Genomic DNA, 18,788 nt, shown 5'->3' with positions numbered 1-18,788 from the left:
CCCAAACTGCATTATTTTTCAGAAAAACAAGATGGTCATAGTTGCACTTCTTGTGGAATTAGACTTTATTACATTGCACAGCTGAAAAGCAGCAAATTTTTTATAATATTCTAGTAAAAGGAACAGAGTTGTTTAATTGAAAAATAAAAAAGTTAAAATTTTTAACTCAGAACTGTTCACAGAGGAATTATTTTAACAGATCTCAGTATCTGCTTTTGTTCCGTCTGCCATCAAGTGGCTGAGGTCAGTACTGAGGCAACCTGCATGCTGCAGTGATGGTCAGGGGCCTGGCCGCTGAACAGGGGCCAGGGAAAGTCATAGTTTCCAGCATTCTGGAAAGTCTGGTTTTAGTGTATTCCAGTGACATTTTAAATACTTATTATATAAAAGTACTGCGTTGCTTGTCTGAAAGTTCTATAAAACAAAGTAATATTGGAAAACAATCCATTCAATTATTGATTATATAATTGATTCTAAAGACATACTTGTGTTCTTGAGATCTGCAATGAGCTTCTTAAAATTACCGCTTATTAATAACTTCTTCTTTTAGTTTTTCTGCAAGCATTTTCCTCTTCTGCAGTAACCTTTGCTTCTCTTCTGACATTTCCTAAAGACAAAGTGGAAACACAACACTGATAAACTGCGTGGCTTTCCTGGGAGACATCCTGACTTCTAACGTGAACCGCTCCCCCGGTGTGAGAGCGCGGCGGGGGGGCTGGTAACACCACTTGCAAACCTGAGGCTGCAGCAGCCGTCCTTCACACTCACCAGGATCATATATATATATAAAAAAAAAAAAAAAAAGTATTACTGTTCCATCTCTGGAGCAGCAGATCACAGGATGTGGCTGACTGGCTCTGCACAATCTGCCTTTTTTCCACACCTCAGCTTAACCTGGGGCTGCCCAGTCGTTCCTGAAGTTCCCCAATCAACAGTGTTCTGAGCATAATAAAATGCTCAGCCGCTCTGAAAAATACCTGAGCTTTCAGAAGGCCCTCTGTCTTAAATACATGGTTCTGTAAAGAAAAGTAATTACTTTTTTTTTAAAAAAAAAAGAAAACCAAAACAGTAACACCTGCACAGAACAATGTAATCTACTTGTTTCCTTACTTGTGTTGAGAGCTTTCACGCATTTATTTTCATATAAATGTAGATCAAACCTACTTGTGGTAACCATAACGATGATTAACAATAAAAAGTTGGGGTTTTCCTGATAAAGATGTCTGTATCAGTAGGGATTTATCCTGTCATAGGATTTGGGGGATTTTTTATGGCTGTACTTTCTTTCCCCAATAGGATTTACCTTTTCTTTTTCTCCCCAAACTAGGTTTTCTATCATCCCCACAGCGCAAGGATTTTTGTGATTTTAGCACTTGTTTCAAGTCAAGGAACATGTCTGTTCACTCCCTAAGCAACTTCACACACGCCTCTGAACAGAGAGCAGCCTTTGGACAAAGGCAACCTTGAAGAATGGGCAAACTGCCAGCGGGGCTGCTTCCAGCAGCACAGCATTCTCCTGCCCCACGCTTCCAGCCCTCCCATGGACCTGGTTTTTCTGTTGGCAACTGGGTGGACAGCAGCATCCACCCTTCAGAGTGCCTTGTTTTTCTAAAAGGTACCATCACCACAGTGCTTCCATTCCAGTGCTCGATGCACAGAAATCAACGATTTCTCCATTTTAAATAAGCACAAAACTCTCAAGAAAGAGAGCAAAAGAACAGAGCAAATTTGTTACCTCTGTAAAATAAGACTTTGCAAAAGAAAAACGTTTCTCCTGTTTCAGCTGAGAAAAAAAAAAAATCCCAGAGATTTAAGGGAGCCCAAACAGTAGGTCACAGCTTCGGAAAAAAACAGTATTTTAGCCGTTCATAAACTTAATCATGAGGATTTGGTGATACAGAAGCAAAATAATGCTAACAATCACTAAAACCTCTAGCCTATAAGCTTCTGCAAAAGGAGTAGCTTGGAAATGCTTCCTCTCTGCTTCCCCCACTTGGGTTTCTTATTCTGCTGCAATACTCAGCAGCAACACTGACATTGTCACTGAAATAATCTGTGTTTTTTCTATAAAGTGGTCACGATGATTTAAATGTTTGAATCCTTCACCTCCTTAGGAGACGATTCCTCTTCTTTCTGCTCAGAGTTTGATGGTAACAGTACATTATTTCTTGACTCTTTCTTTGTAGCCATCAGCATGTCTCGTTTCTTCTTTAGGTAGTCCTCTCGTTGCTTCAGCTGCTGTTTTTCAAGTTCTGACAAATTCTGGAATTGTTTTTTCAAATACATTTTGAAATTAATTTTTGGTCTGCATGTTATGCAAGATAAAAGCATTTACATCGTATCTGCCTCCAAAATGACTAGCTAACAAAAACCAAACAAACAAAAAATCCAAGTTGAAGTTTCAAGCCAGAGCACTCTACTAAGAAAACATCACCAGTCAAAGGCTGAATGCTGAATTCTAGCCTAAAACTGGAATGATAATCTGAACTTTATGCAAATTAAACTAATACTATAAAACAGTATTTGCATGCTGGTTTTAAAAAAAAGAAATACACCACAAAACCCACCACCTGATTAAAATAATAGAAAAATAATATCTATATAATACTGTCTTACATACATATTCTAAATGTAATCCTATCTTTTTGCTTTCGAGTTCTATGTTTGGGCGATTTTCTTGTTTGTTTTAAACTTACAGGTCCTTTCATCCCAGCCTTTTGCGCTGCATTTTCTGAACATTTTCCAGCTGACCTTTTCTTAACGTCGTCTTTCCCTTTGGTACAAGACGGCTGAGGTAAGCTCTCTGTTCCTTTTGATAATGGCCGCACTGGTTTTAAGTCCTCCCTTGCATATTTCTGAGATTCCTCTATGCAGCAATTTTTACAGAGAAAGCAATTAGAAAAAATAGAAATACATAAGAAAATTTTATCAGTGTTTCTTCCAATACCTAGATGTCTCTTCTGATTAAATGGAAAACTTCAAAAAACCAACACATTCCTCCCCTTTTTATTAATAAAACTTACTTTCAAACTAACGTAGATACTGTATTTGCACAATGGAAGCAATTAGGTAACACTTTACATCCTAAGTACCTCTACTGCAATGAATTAGAAGTTGTTAAATGCTTGGAAGTATGATGTCACGCTCAGTGTTCCAGGAGTCCGTTCACATTGAGACTGTACTTGCCACTTCTGTCTGGCATGCCAAGGCGCTGATGGGCAGCAGGCAAGGCACACTTCAGCCCACTGCAAGTACGAGTTACCGGTTCAGCCTTCAGCCTCACAGCAAAGAATCAGGCGCTCCAGCACCTCAATGTCTTTCCAGTAGTGCAGGGCCACTCGCGACTTTCTTGTAGCGAGTATCTTCCACTCCCTATCAAGCCTTGTGCAAGATCACAGTCCTGCACAATATCCTGTTCTCCTGGCATATGTCCAAGACCAAAAGTGCCTGTGCTGGAAAAGAAAAGTGACCCTGTACCGACGCCGGCTGTGCCCCTCATACCTCCACAGGGACCAAGGTTAGTTGTACCTTGCATCCCACTTGCCATCTTGGCGATCATGGAGTCATCAAGGTTATTGATGTCGAAGTCAAAGCCTCTCCAGTCACCAGGCTGTAGAGCAGGGTGTGTTTTCAGAACTTTACTAAGACTTTGCTTGACTCTACCTACTACTACTCCTGAGTAAGGCAAGCTGCTGCTCCTACTGTATTTTTATTAAAAATTAAGAGCCTTTTGACTGTTTTAAACTATGTCTGAAAATATCCACATAAATGCAAGAATCCAGGTAGTGAAATACAAATCTTACTGTGTTCAGGTTGAGTCCATCCATTATATCCAAGTTGATACAACTGAATGTAGCTGATTATAATTCTACAGTGCTGTAATTTTTTGTTGTAATGCTGAGAACTTGCATGAGGATTAAGGTACAAGTACTCTCCTTGGTCTCTACCAAGGAACAGACGGCAAAGCTAGCTCCACCAGCGCTAGTGCAGGGTGAACGCCACTCAGTTGTTTCTTTAGGTTAGAGCAAGCAATATACATTTAGCTCTTCAACATTGCTGCTTTCTTTAGTACAGAAAATTACAAGATACATAGTTGCAAAAAGGTAGGAAAAAAAGCAAAGCAAAGGAAATGTTATTCAAAGTACAGAAAAACAAACCAGGACAGAAATGTAAAACCAAGGTCAGGCTGAAGAATTTGCATTTCACTGAATTATGTCTGCTGGAAGTCTTGATGCTCTAAAGAATGTCTTTTGGGGACAGATACAAGTTCTTAGAGGCACTGTGAGAGGTCAGAGTTAAAATTGCTAGAAAAAATTCCTCACACTATAGCTGTCTGGTTAAAAAAGCAGAGGAAAAGAAACCCCAAAAGCACACACTGCATGCCAAATACCTACACTATAACCAACATGATGATTAAGGAACGCTACTTACCAGAAAGCAGTTCTTTGAAATGTGTGGTGTGTATGTAAGTGTACACTGTGGCTGTCCATACCGCAAACACTCAAACTGGAGATGTTTGTGTCTTAGCAGTCAGTACCTGTAGGATGTGATTATAGGACCCTCAGTGTCACTTAACCCATGAACCTGAAAAGATACTGAGAAGAGAGGGGGAGGAGGGTGTATAGTGAAGTTACAAATAGACAGCGTATCTCAAAGAATTACAGTTACTGGTACATAGCTCTTTTTTTTCCTTTGAGAACTTGTCTATATGTACATTCACGCTGTGGGTGGCTAAGCAACACACTTTTCCATGTGGACAATTACTTCAGAATCTTCTCAAAATGCAAGCACGCAGGACCACTCCAGCAGCCGCTGTGTCCTCCTTATCGATAGCACAATACACGTGGCTCAGCGCGAACTCGAGTGCAACTTCTGAAGCAGCTGCCCTGCAGGTACCCAGAGCGGGAAGTGTTCTCCAAGAATGCTGGAAAGGTCCCTTGCACTCCAAAGTGTTGAGCACGACCTTTACTATGAAATTCACCCTTCTGATCTCTCCACACTGCACAAGTTAGGTGGTCAAAGTACAGTAGGAATGGTTTGGCAAGCTCTAACCTGTAAATCATTTGTAAGGAGCTCATCAAAGTGAAATTAAGAAAATTAAGGCAAATACCATTAAATTTGAATTCATCATACAGTGGAAAACTTTAAGGGGTCCACAAACTGAAATCTTGGGTCTCAAGGTGAAGGGGAAATAGCAAAAAATAATAAAAGTGCTGCATATCTGAAGGGAGAGAAATGTATGGCGGACTGGAGGGAACAAAAAACAAAGGAAAAGTGTTTTTCTGAGAGCTGGTTCATGCGAGGGCCATGTTGCCAAGGCAGATGACAGTCCCTGGGTACAGGATTCCCCCCCACGCTTGGGTCGAGAAAGGCGAGCTGTCCTGTTCCTTGGTAACGCAACCCTGCCAGTAATAACGCAGAGCCAGGACCCAAGCATAGATCTGGTGGGCTGTGAGGGTCAGGGACCAGCCCAGGTGAGAGAAGACCAGGGCACAAACCCTTGGTGAAAGGTTCTTGCTGTTTCTGCTCCCAGAGTTGTATCTGGCACCAAGAGGAAGTCAGTCAAGCCGAGGATATGATCCCATTATCCGAGACAAACCTTTAGTTGGGAGCCCAGGTTCTAGAGGCGGGCAATCACAGGCTGCTCTGGAGGCTGGTCCTCTCAGTTCTTTGTGAGGAAGGGGCATGGAAGAAGATTCCCCATGCAGATTCTTCTTAATTTTTGCCACCACTACCCAAAACCACTTTTCTAGAAGACAATACTAGAGGATGAGCTGTGGCAAACTTTCTCAGTAGCCTCTTTGGACAGCTATGCTGCCACAAGATGCCAGGTCTGCAAGGATGAAGATTTCCAAGAAGCTGAACTTTTTGTAGACCTGTCTCTTCTTTGGCATTTAAAGAGCACGGCAATGCTCAGCACCAGCTGAGCAGGCACTTGGACAGCACAGATGTGCTGCGCTCAAGTGCAGAGAAGTCCTGACTCCTGAGCATCACGACCTCCTGTCTCTCAAGCCCAGAATTAAGTCTTAATCTGAGGACTGGGTGTTTGCTAGATTCATGTGCCTTCCCCATGAATCAGGGAAGCAGCCACTGCAGGACCGACATAGTTTAGGGGTGGCACTACTGAGTGAAAAATAAGAGAACTAAAAGCAGGCTGGGAGAAGAGTGCAAGTATACCTGCAGGCCTTTTGCATACTTCCAAGGGTGGAAGGGAGAGAAGAGTTCAAATAAATGCCTCAACCAAAGGACAGAAGGGATAACGGGGGAGGAGGGTGGGGGAGGGGGAACAACAATCATATTTAAAAAGGTCAGTGACAATTTTTTTTTTCAGTTTCCTAATGTGAAACTGTGAAAGACACTAATTCAGTTCAAAAGAAGAGGGTCCTACAACCACTTCATCTGTTAATGGCCATCAAACGAAAAAGCAAGGAGCAAGTATGGCCCAAAGGTACTAACAAGGCTAAAAGCATCCAGCTCAAGTGTCTGCGGTATGAAAACTTCCGGTGTGAAAGCATACAGAGACAAGTAAGAGAGAAAGGAAAAATGTAACTAAAAGACAGCACAGGCTATTATTTCCCAAAGTTGGAACTGTCTTCTTCTAAGCGACCTTAGGATATCGTTACAAATTTTTCACAAACTCTTAAGACAGCAGATCCCACTGAGATGCAACCTGGTTTTGAACATCGACAATGTATACCCATATACATAGATATGTGTGTGTGTATACATACATACCTGTATGTGCATGTGCATGTATACACACACATATATGCTTCTTGCCACCTAAGAATCTTCCTGCTTTCCTGAACAGGTCAGCACCCTTGTGCTTTAGCTGCAACACAAACATACCAAGGGCACCTTCATTACAACCAGCGATTCCTTTTATTCTCCTCCCTTAAAAGCACTGGCTTGGTCATGCTCTCCCGTAAATAATTACCTACAAACAATCCAGACCATTTTCACTACATAACTTGGGTAAAAACTACTTAAAAGAGCTCTCCGTGGCACTGTAAGTTGGCAAGTGTCACAATCCCACTCAAAAATAAAAAGGTAAAATTGAAAAGATTTAAATGGGTAACAAGAACCTGACCCAAACACAAAAAAGGTTCAGTTTGGTGATCTGACAATTCAGCTTGACAGCACAAGGTTAGTTCCTTCAGAAATGCTCACTTGCTATGAAGAAGTGTTGTACAATTATACATTAAATCTATAATGGCCACACACAGGGAGAGAAAGCATAATTTTTTAAGTAAATGATTCATAGTTGCTTACAGGAAACATTGTACTTAACAGTCGTGGCAGCATAAGCACAGTAAACTGGAAGAAGAAAACTGCTGTTGGACTCCTGTGTTTCTGCTCCAATTGGAGACGACTTAGAACATCGCTGAGTAATATACCAACTCTGGGTGGAAGGCATTTCTGCAGGCCACCCAGCACAAATACTCTGCTCAAAGCAGGGCTCACTTCAAAGATAGGACGGTTTACTCACAGCCTCATCCAGCCAAGTTCTTAAAACCTTGCTATGAGGAAACACTCCAATAATTTGAAAATAGTATCATATTGCACACTCAGCATTGCACTTCCCCATGGAGTTACCTAATGGAAGTTTTGGAGTTCCTTCAGAATCATCAGCTCCCTCCATGGACTCCTTCACTTTTACGGCTTCTCTTGAATCTCCTGGAGAACCGTAGCTAACATCTGGTGATTTAAGTTTACCACGTGCCTCAAATTAAAAAACAAACAAAACCAAGCATTACATTTTCCTGGCACTACACCTCAGGAGCAAGAAAGCTCCCAAAAGGACTTTCAGTTAAAATTGTGTTGTTTACACTACATAGTCAAAACAAACAAAAGCAAACTACTTATTTTGGTTTACTAATAGGAAGGTTCTTACTGGCTTAGGCTTGTCAGTCAGCATTTCTTATTTTAGTTCAAAACCTGTTCCCTAATCAATCACCAGAATTTAGCATATTAGGCAAATTAGTACCTTGTTTCCCAGCTACAAACAGATAACGTGGGGGGTGTGTGTGTGTGTGTGCCACACTTTGCTTGTGACTTTCAAGCAGACCTCTGTCCACCAGAAAAATACAATACAGTAGGAGAACCAGGAACATACACCCAAGTTACCACAGAAACGGAGGAACAATCAGCTGAATGGAAACAACAGGTCTGGATAATCTCTGACACTATTGTTTCACTCCTATACTTGTCTGGGAAATCTTGACAATGTAGCCCACCTCTCAAAATCGTAAAGCCAGCTGGGATTTGCCCAGAAAGTGTCCATGCTGTTCATCAACCATCTAATTTATGTCAGAACACCCCAGCATTCATGAAAATATTATTTCATATTAAAACATTTTCTAACAAAAACGTATTCTTGAACGGTAAGTATCACCTTCTCCATCCAGATGAACTTGACTGGGGCCTCTGTAATCTATCAAGAATATTGATACTCTTGGCTGGCTTGAATTTGCCTTCGCTGATTTTGATAAGCCTGCATCCTAATGTAACTGGAATTCTTAAAAGAGCCAAAGCTTGAGTTTCCCGGTTGTTTTGCAAGAAATCCAGTAGAATGGGTGTCTCATTTCCTGGAATCTACCATAGTAATACCGGAAAGAAGTTTTGCCACCACTTTTCCACAGCATCACACACTGGGAGAGAGGTATAGTTTGGTAGAATGTCCCAGCTGTTCAAGTCTTGCATTCAATAGCATAGCCATCATCTGCACCTATCATGGGTTTTGAACTGGGGAGTGTCAGCCTCCACAGCAGCCACTTTTGGTCTCCAGGCAGTTTCCTTTGTCAGTTCAGGCTGAAGAAACAGCACTTTCTCTTTTCAAATTTAGCAAGCTCAATTCCCTAATGACAGAAATGAACAAAAGAACAATTCTGCGCCCTTTTGAAACAGCCTACAATCCCAGCTATTTTTGTATGTTTTCCCAATGAAGGGGAGGTTTATTGCCATGATTCCACTGCAATTTATTTCAATTTCAATTTGTTTCTCAGTTGCTGAACAAATGGCAATTTAGCCAGTCCCCATTTACATTCAGTTACATGGTTTACTCTGATGGAGACCAAATGATGGTCTAACTTGGAGAGGATTTCTGGTTCCTGGTGATTAGGTTCTGGCACTACTGTGCAGACTTAATGAGTAACTACACTGCCCATGAAGTGATCCTTAAAATTCCTGAAGGATTATGAATGCTATAATCTCTAAGAAGCTTATACTTTGAAGTCTCTTTGATCTTGACAATATTAGTAATTCAGATGTTCTCTGGATCCAAAAGGTTGACATCCGTTATCAGGATTTTAGAATTTTGATACCGAAGAGGGAATATGCTTACCACATGAGCTCTGCCAAATGGCCGATGGTTAACGGTGTCATGTATAGCGCTAGTGTCAACGATACCATCAGAAAAAAAGTAAACAACAGAACAGACCTTTCAAAAGGAAGCATCAGCAAGACCTTCCTGAGAGACTGTTTGCTGAGGATGGTACACAGTGCCTTACAGTGACAGAATCAACACCCAGGACAGGAATATCAGAGTATTTCTTAATCATCAATATAACTCATCTGGAAAGGTAAGATACTCACTTCTTCAGTCCTCTTTCTTTCTTGCTCTATTTCATATTCTTCCTTAGATTTTCTGTAACACAAAATACAAGTAAATGCTCAAAACTTCTTTAGTGACTTTTAGGTAAATCTAGCACTGATTAAATATTTAAGGACTATCAAAACAATTACAACATAATACAAATTTGTTAGTATCCAAAATACTCCCATGACTCCCATAAATAATTATGATAAACACACAGAAGCCACCATCCCCAGTCTACCTTTCTCTGTGCAAAAATAATAGTGTAAGAATTTCCAGGGCTTATCTATCCCTTGTTTCATCTGCTCATTTAAAGACAGGAAGGGAAGCATTTCCAGAATACAGAGGGAAAATAGCATAAATTAATATAATGTAAATGGATTAATCTGCTATTATTTCAGATTATGCTTATATATATGTGAACTGGGAGTGGAGGAGAACCTATAGAAGTTGTGTCAGTCCTCACACATCATCTTAGATCACAGCGACAGTCGTTGAACTCAACTAAGAAGGAAGCTGTAGAAAGGTATAAGGCCTACTTCAAAACCAGAATTTGCCTTTCCAAGGCTTTATTGTTTAGGGTGTTCCCTGAATGAATTACAGCTATGTCCAGAGACATCGACCCCAGGGCTAACTTTAGTTCTACCTGGAGATTCAGGGGAGGATGGAAATAATGGGGCTCAAAGTTGCACATCATTCCACGCATCATCAAGACACTTCATCGTGGCAGAGCAGTTCTCCCTGAGTCTTCAATATTCCTGATCACACCCACTGTCTAGCACCATTCATTTTCTCTTAGGTAGGATTTTGACAAGAACATTCATATCATCTGTGTGATGAAGGTGGCCTCCTGGAAAAGGCTAGAAGAGTTAGGTCCTACATACCTTTATTTTTTATTTTAAAGTAACATACAAAGAAGGACAGATTCATTTTGTACCTTAGAACCTCCCTCAGTATCTTCATTTCTTCTTCTTCAATTTCACTGAATACATCAGAACCCTCTGTCAAACAGTCGGGCAACACACCTATAAAAAAAACCATAGCACAATTTATGCATTACTCTAAAGAAAATTACTTTGTGCTCCATTTGGCATCATTCTTCAGGCCGAGAGAACAAAGAAAAAACAAAAACAAACAAACAAAAAACCCCCATCTAAGTCTTCCTCCTTTAACTGTTTCCAAAAGGATTCTAGATCCTAGGCATCAAGCTGCTAGCAGCAAAAAGGCAAAGGTTTCTGAACAATGATTTGACGTCTAAGGGTAAAGCATAAATCATACTCTGCACTGACCACTATATGGCACTTCCTACAGACTGCAGTTCAGCCATGGCTAACAACCATTTTCAAATTTATCTGTTGTATGAAAGTTAAAGTTCCAAAATTATTTCCTGAAAAAAACATGCATGCAGAAGTCAAAACAAAATGGTAAAACTTTTTTTTTTACATGCAAGAAAGGAGTGCGTAGATGAAAATTCTTTCAGAAGCATCAACAGACCAACAGACAGGATGTAAATTATTTTCTCTTCTCTAAAAGTGTGCATGTATTAGCACAATGAAAGCCTTCTGCTTTCTATATGGATTTTTCAGATGCAACTGTACGGTGTGAATTGCAAAGTTAGGCACAGCAGATTGAACTCTGCTACTTACAAAGGAATGATGCTGTGCTAACTATCAGTATTGTCTTTGTTGATGAACTGATAATAATTGCTTTAACACTCAAAATTAGCACAAAAATTCATTAACAAAACCTAATTCTAAGCCAAGTTTCACAGAAAAAAATTACACAAACAGAACTGGAAAATCTGTTAATTTAGAAAGGAACATAGAGACAGCTGTCACTGAGAACGCAAGCCAAGGACTAAGCAATGAAATCCTAGTCCCAGTAAAATCAACTGAATGACTTTCATTAACTGAACCAGTACTCTATACTTGCTTATAAATGGATTACACAGTCATCAAAAGAACGCTAAAAAGGATGAAGTGAAACCCCACATTTACCACTCCTTACCATTTCTTTCTTTAATGATTCTAATAGCTTGCAATTGCATTTCAATATTTTTCTGTACCATCATTTTTTTAAATAGTCTAAAATCTTCTGCTGCCAACACTGTTTGCAAAATGGCCTGTGGGTGGGAAGATATGCACAAAATTAAAACCCCTAGAGAAATCTTAATATAATTTCAAGCAGACTGAGATGGTTAAGATTTAAATTCAGTGGAGCGTGTTTTTAATACTTATACTTAATACTCCTATCTGTCATTTTTTCCAGCCATACAAGTTGAGCTAATAGTCAAGAAGATAATTTGATGGTTTATGTCTTTAGATTAACACGTCTACAATATTATCACAAAACCTGGAGGGGTCCCCTGTCTAAGATTACAACTGCAATTCATTTGACTTCCTGAACAAATGCATAAGCTTGAGTGAGGAATGCACACTCTGAAGAAGTTTGTTACACAACTAGGAGGAGATATGTCAACAAAGCCCAATTTAAACCAGCAGCAGAAGCTCCCACTCCTCTGCCCGACATAACCAAAATACTCTGAAAGATATCTTTGGGCAGGTGAAGGGCTGCCTAAACATGCCTCAAGGCCAATGTTTGTCTTACAGATTTTACTGTTTTATTACAAAATCAGAGGAAAACATTTTTTATTTCATGGAATATGTCTACTGTTTTAATCTTTGCTGCTGTAAACAGACTGAAGACTAAAACTGACAAATAAGCAAATAAAGGTGGCAGAAATACCCTAAGCTTAGAGGTTTGTTTTAAAACACACAAAGCACAGAAGATTAATCTCAAAAGGTGCCTGACACCACACAAGTATCTGTCATTATTTTCAAGATGCACATTTTTCTGGTCAAAGTTCATAATACAAACACACACATTATGTTTTAGAAAACTACAGTTTTACCAAGTAAAGTTTTCCAAGTTTCATCTCTACCCTACTGTATTAGTGAAAATAGAAAGCTAAAAATTGAATCTGTACCTTCCTTAACAAAGGAAAATACCTGTGAAGTGCGTGTCTTTGCAAGAGGAGATGAAAAAGCCTCTTGAAATTTCTCTTCATTAATTCCAACTTCTTTAAGATAGTCTTCTAATAATTTTTCAACCTATAAAAAAGTATAAGCCTTACTTTCTAAGAGGTTTTTCCCTAAGGATCATATTAATTTTTTTTTATAACTGTATATTCTTTTCTGCTGGCATTGTCTTTTTTAAACTCAAATGAAGATCACTGCAATAATATAATTGATTTTTCTGATACATCAGGCTTTGTTTACTTTCATGAACTGTTTTCATTGCTAAATTTGGTAACTACTTAATTTAGCTTCTCCAATTTCCAAGAATTTCTCTTCCTCCACCTTTTCCCCAGACTCCTGGTTAGTATTCCTCATCAATTTTTGCCCTGTGGGTAAAAGCACTTGTTGTCAGTCTGTGTGTCTGAAACCCTCCAGGGTCACAGCAAAAATGGATGTTGGTCTGTATTTATTAAGTTGACGCTTTTTTAACACCACGTATTACTAATCCTTGTTAGAAAAAAATTTTTTTTTAGAAATCAGTATGCATTGGTTTATAGGTATTTTAAGCATGCTCCACACATCTCCTGTAGTTTTTTCTGACAATTGAAAGTTAACTCAAAAGATTTACCAGGCTCATCAGTGAACAAAATAGAAGTTATACACATTTCTCAGACACTGTGCTGTTTGTCATTTTAACTTGACAGAAAATCTGAATATTATCAAGCTTCTAAGTACAGTATTTTAGTATTTTATTAATCTTAATGAAAAATAAGTAACATGGCATAAGAGATATGACTGTTGAAGCTTCTTTTCTACTATCTTGTGTTTAAGCATAAAAATGCGTAAGACAGCTACGACTCAAAGGACTTCTAAATAACAATTATAACAGGCAATGTTAGAAAACTAAATAACAAAAGATAGCACAATTAAAATTTCATCTAAATACTGCTTTAACACTTTAAATTGTATTTCTTAGAAATCTATCACAAACAGGGAGTAATGCTCACCAGAGCTTGGTACTCCTTATAAATTTCTGTGTAAGACAACTTGCTTTCTTCTTCATCATCAAAAACTGTGGGGAAAAATAAAAACACAAAACACACACACATTTTGGGGTTAGTTTACACATCACAAATTAACTTATGCTTTAGAGCGAAAGATTAACCTTTACAAGGTAATATATTTAATTGCATGAAATAATTGGCCATTATTGATTAAAATAATGTATTTTTCCACACATTCAGGCTAAGCATGTACTTTTGGTAATTTAATGTAATTAAATTAATACCAGGAAAACTTATTGTAATAACAGAAGCAGATTTCTAAGCAAGCTGAGGATTCAGCAGACACATACACTAAAAAGCCAGATTTAGTATAAGAAAAGTAAGATTTACTGTAAGAACTACCATATGAACTGGTGCAAGGCTGTTCTAAGACAGCAGGTGAACAGATATAAAGCAAGAAGATTCTCTTCCCCCCCCCCCCCCCCCCCCCCAGGTATTTACATGGAGGATGTATTAATGACTTACACCAAATTTTTTTACAATGCCATTCATTTAGCGAGAATTAAAGGTGAGGCAGGAAAATGAGACCATGCCTGCACAAAAACAGATAACCCCAAAAAAGGAAATCTGCTGCAGGGAAGTTTTTTTAATTGTATCTATCCTGATTTAGACAAAACAAGCATCTGTATAGTAAGAGCCATATTAATTATATGCATATAAGTTCATATTAAGAACTCTTGACTGGAAATATCAAACTAATGATCTCTACACTGCAGGATAGATGGAAGAAGCAGAAAATAAGAGAAACTGGAAACTAGGGTTTGGGGGTTTTTAATTTGCATTTTTTTTCAAGTCAACAAAGAACAGAGGTAATATAAGAAGACCTAGCAATTAAAGCAGAGGCTTATAAGTAAGACTTTCTCAATCCCTGTCAAGATTAGCCACTACATATTGGACAAGTCACTTCCCATATGCATTCTTTGAAGTCATTGGAAGAATGGGAATTCTGCTTAAATTGGTGAGTGTGATTTATTGCATACAGACACACATCATCTCTGATGGTAGATGGTACTGACACACGTAGAAGTAGTATAACCTTCACTCAAATTCAGAATTACTTTTAGAAAGCATTATTTCCCAGCTGTGACAGCCCTGAGGCAATGTTACTCTGAACCTTGATAAAAGCATGATGCAAGATGTCTGTTCCTAAAACAAAGTACTTGCACCACTTCCTAACAACTTAGAGCAATGCAATGATAGAAATCTAATCAAACAATTCAGGCCCTCTAAATAAGCAAGGGAAACTTGCTTTTTAAATGACATAATCTGGAAAACAGCATTTGCTTCTGTTTCATTTTTGCACAAGGGAAATTATTTTAATGAAAGGATTCTTTTTAAAAAGAAAAGCTTTAAAAATATGTAGGAATAAATTCAAATGGTAGAAAAAGTACTACACATCTTACTCTAAAAATGTTCAGCTCCTGCTTCTTACCAAACCCAAGAGGGTGAAGACACTTAACTGCCTCTATTATCTTCTGCATCTCCTCCCCTCCGAGGGATCTCCCTTACAGCTCTTGCAGATCCCAATCTTTGTCTCAGTTTCTCTGTTCCCTTCTACTTCCCACTGTTCCTCCCACACTGGGCACCCAAAGTGGAGGTGACACAGGGATGGCACTCCTCAGTATCCACGCAGACAGCTAGCCTCACACTACCAAGGGGATGCTTCCAAGTCCTCCTCCTCCTCCTTCCACAGCTGCAGGACAACATGGAATGCAGAGTGGAAAGCCAGCACAAACTGCTCTCTGTTCTCAAGCTCTGAACAAAACCGGGATGAAATGCCAAGTAAAGCAAGCTGCAGTTAGCATCTCCCCTCTGAGTTAAATGGCATTAAGGAGTACTTTGAATCAAGATTTTGGATTTTCTTGAGTCAAGGCTTCTAAATCACGTAGTCATTATCGTCCTTAAAGTTTTTGCACAGAGTCTTTGGTTGTCCTACAGGAACCACTGTTTCAAGTTAAGCTGGGAGACCCAGATAACCTGAGAGGCAACCTCATCATTCTGTTCAAATTGAAAATCATTGCTATGACCCTTCAAATGGAATGAGTGCTAACTCAAACTTGAGTTCTCCCCACTAGACTATACCACTGACTCACCTGACCTCACAGACAAGAGCCAGTTAAGCAAACCTGAGGAAACTCTCATCTTTCTCCCCCAATCCTCACTGACTGGTGAAGCAGCTCTGTGCTGGGAGGGAAGGGAGTCACAGGCAACAATATCCGTTTATTCCTTTTGTACCTTGTCTTTATCTTCTGGTGCTCAGAAGCTTATCAAGCTTATCCCTGTCCAAATGATGCTTCAATTAATACCTTGGAACAGGTAGAAGACCTCTTGCCCCAAATACATACTCACAGATTTAATTTCAATTTCACAGCCACATAAAAGGAATCAAGCCATAAGAAATCAATCAAGTACCCAGAAAGTGAGAGAGAGATAAAGCAAGCTATCAACAGATAGAAAACCATCAGGACTGTTTATAAACTGAAGTGCAAGGACTTGGCCTAAGTGACTACAGTTCCAAAAAAATCAATCCCTTATCAAATACCAAAACTCAAATTCTATTTCTGAGGAATCACTAGCTACTGTCAGTTAATCAAAGTGTTGCTAATTTGCTTGTTCAGCCCAAAGACTAAATGTTTTGGGAATTAAAATAATTCTGTTCTGACAAAATGTCTCAGTACAAAAAAAAAAAACAAACAAAAAACCAGCAATGTAATCAGCACAGTACACTTATAGCAAGGAAAAGCAAATAGCACAGACACCTGCAACTAAAACTTCAAATTTAACTGTGTTTCTTGGCAACCCTAGCACTGCAGTAACAATTCTTGAGCCTTTTTTCTCAACAGTTTCCAAAAGTTGTCCAACACAGCACTCTTGTAGCACAAGCGATACCTTGGAAGATCATTTACTGCAAATGATTTCTCTACTTTGTTCCTCCAATTTCTTATGTAGAAACAAACAGGCAGGAAGCAACCATTATATAAGTCAGCCTCACACTACATGGAAATTTACAGAGGTTCCATAAATCTTCTTACTGCCAGTAAATTCCTCTCAACCTTCTAAAGAGAGATCATTGCTCCAGAGAGGGATAATCAATTCCCCCGATTCCTAAACCTAGACCCTTTGCATGATAACCAAAATAGCTGACCGACCTCAAATTCAGGCAGACTTTCCAAGAGAAGACTTCTAGTCTGGATTTCTCTGTTGCTTCCTAGCTGTAAAGGGTCTAGCAGCTTTCCTGTTCTCATTTCCTGGAAGGGTAGAAACGATTCAGGGTAACTAAGAAGCAACTCGTTCAGAAGCTGTGATCTGAATCAGAGGTGTGTTGCTTCACTGAATATGAGATAAAAATTCTTAATGGACCCTAACAAGAATGACTGCGTAACAAAAGACACGGCCAGGCCCTACTGAGGCCAACCATTACAGAAGCTGTTCTGGAGTCCGCAGGAGGATGAAGGGGAAGGAGTAAGTGTGAGTAGGCAGAATACTTTAATAGTAAAAACCATTCACTTTGAGCTTGATATTAGTAAGGCCCTAGAAGTAAAATGTGTTTGGAAGCCTTTGTTTCATGACTTCAGTATTTTAAAGTTAAAATTATTAATTAATCCTACATCCTGTCAAATGATACTAAAAGAACAGACCTTATCCACAGTAACCATATAAAGTTATCCTAAATTAGTCTATGGCAACATGCTTTAATACTTCTCATGCGTGAGCGTCTGCAGGCCGGGTAGGACCACAGGCCATCATGTTCTCAACTCAAACATGGTTCTTTTTCTGCAAAAATCACAAAAGAAAGCTTCCTTTCTTTTTTTTTTTCCCCCTTTTTCTTTAAAGGACTTCAGCAATGCTTTCAGACTTGCCCAAGTTGAAGTTGCAACTATTTTGCTACCATAAGGATACAGGTATTCTCCAGCAGCACAAAACACATTCTGTAAGTAGTAGAACTAACGTAGCCAAATTCCTGAAGCAGAAAGCCCATGTCCTCCTTTCCTCACTACATACACACCCCTATACGGGTCTCCTCAGGCACCTTCACACGGAGCCCCAGGCCTACCCCAGTGCCCCCCTCACTGCCTGTGCTTCCAGTTCACTCAGGCCATTCCCCAAGTTATTCCACAACTCCCTCAGTTTCCTCTTGAGGAAGAGAAGGCAGTTTAACTAGAGTTGCTTCTGAGCTAAACTCACGCACAGGACCACCGACAAAACGTAACTGCGAACCGATGCCTTTTTAGTGCTGACTATCGTTTTTCTGAGATAATAATGAACGGCTTCTCATCTCTTAACTGCCAACGTTTGCAAAATTGCCGGAATTTAACTTGGGCCTTGTACTCTCCCGTCCCACCGAGCAGACGGCGATCCCGGTTGCACTGCCCAGTTTCCTAGGGCACACCACCTAGCCCTGGGGAAGCATTACAGGCCTCCCGCCGCGCCCCAGCCCCGGGAGGGCATTACGTGCCGCGGGACGCGGGCTCGCCCGGGCGCCGCGCGGTAAGCTCATGCCGTAATCCCCTGTACGAGCTAATGGACGCCACCCGCCCCATCCCGCCCAACGCCTGCCTCAGGGGAGCCGGCGCGCCCGCGCCAGGCGCCCCCTCCCCGCAAGCGCCGCCGGCTGCGCGGAGCCCGGGGCGCCCTCCCGGGGGTCGCTGCGGACCGGCGGGGGTGCGCCTGCTGCCCGCACGGAGCTCAGCCCACAGGGACACCGCGGCCCGGTGCCGGAGGCGGGGGCCAGGGCCGCGGCGAGGCCTGGCGTACGGGCCCGCCCCGGCAGCCTCCCGGCGCCCCGCAGCCCCCCGCCGAGGCCCGGCGCGGGCGAAGGGGCTGCGCCCACGGGAAGCCCGGCCCGCCCCGGCCCCCCCCGCTCACCCTCGCACTTCTGCTCCATGAACTCCAGGATGGGGATGGACCAGGCGGGCCCCTGCAGGAACCCGGCGATGGTGTCCACCACCCACTCCACGTCGCCCTCCTCCTCCGCCGCCATCGCCGCGGCCGCCACGGGAGGAACGGCGGACGGGGCGGCGGCTGGAGCGCCCGCCCGTCGCTATAGCGACCGGCGTCACGGGGAGGGGATGCGCGCGCCTCACGTAGGCCCGGCGGCGGGAGCGCTCGCTG

At 41.0% G+C, this 18,788-nt stretch overlaps 1 protein-coding gene across 2 annotated transcripts in view; it reads right to left on the bottom strand.

Annotated features, from left to right (window-relative positions):
* The window catches only part of CFAP36 (cilia and flagella associated protein 36), a 21,324-nt gene extending 2,536 nt beyond the window's left edge, over window positions 1-18,788 (bottom strand). Inside the window, exons 1-10 of one of the 2 annotated variants that reach the window (XM_040611454.1) lie at window positions 18,543-18,788; window positions 13,620-13,684; window positions 12,604-12,705; window positions 11,603-11,717; window positions 10,533-10,620; window positions 9,595-9,646; window positions 7,597-7,723; window positions 2,697-2,866; window positions 2,107-2,262; window positions 486-607 (exon numbers count right to left, since the gene is read on the bottom strand). In XM_040611454.1, coding sequence (XP_040467388.1) covers window positions 521-607; window positions 2,107-2,262; window positions 2,697-2,866; window positions 7,597-7,723; window positions 9,595-9,646; window positions 10,533-10,620; window positions 11,603-11,717; window positions 12,604-12,705; window positions 13,620-13,684; window positions 18,543-18,657 — 1,077 coding nt within the window. In that variant the 5' untranslated portion in view covers window positions 18,658-18,788 and the 3' untranslated portion in view covers window positions 486-520. Of the gene's footprint in view, window positions 1-47; window positions 608-2,106; window positions 2,263-2,696; window positions 2,867-7,596; window positions 7,724-9,594; window positions 9,647-10,532; window positions 10,621-11,602; window positions 11,718-12,603; window positions 12,706-13,619; window positions 13,685-18,542 lie in introns of those variants that run through there. The other variant, XM_040611453.1, reaches the window with a different exon arrangement.

Source organism: Falco naumanni, chromosome 12 (genome assembly GCF_017639655.2).
Source record: "Falco naumanni isolate bFalNau1 chromosome 12, bFalNau1.pat, whole genome shotgun sequence".
NCBI lineage: Eukaryota > Metazoa > Chordata > Aves > Falconiformes > Falconidae > Falco > Falco naumanni.
Note: the sequence above shows the minus strand (reverse complement) of the source record. Positions and strands in the feature narration are given on the sequence as shown.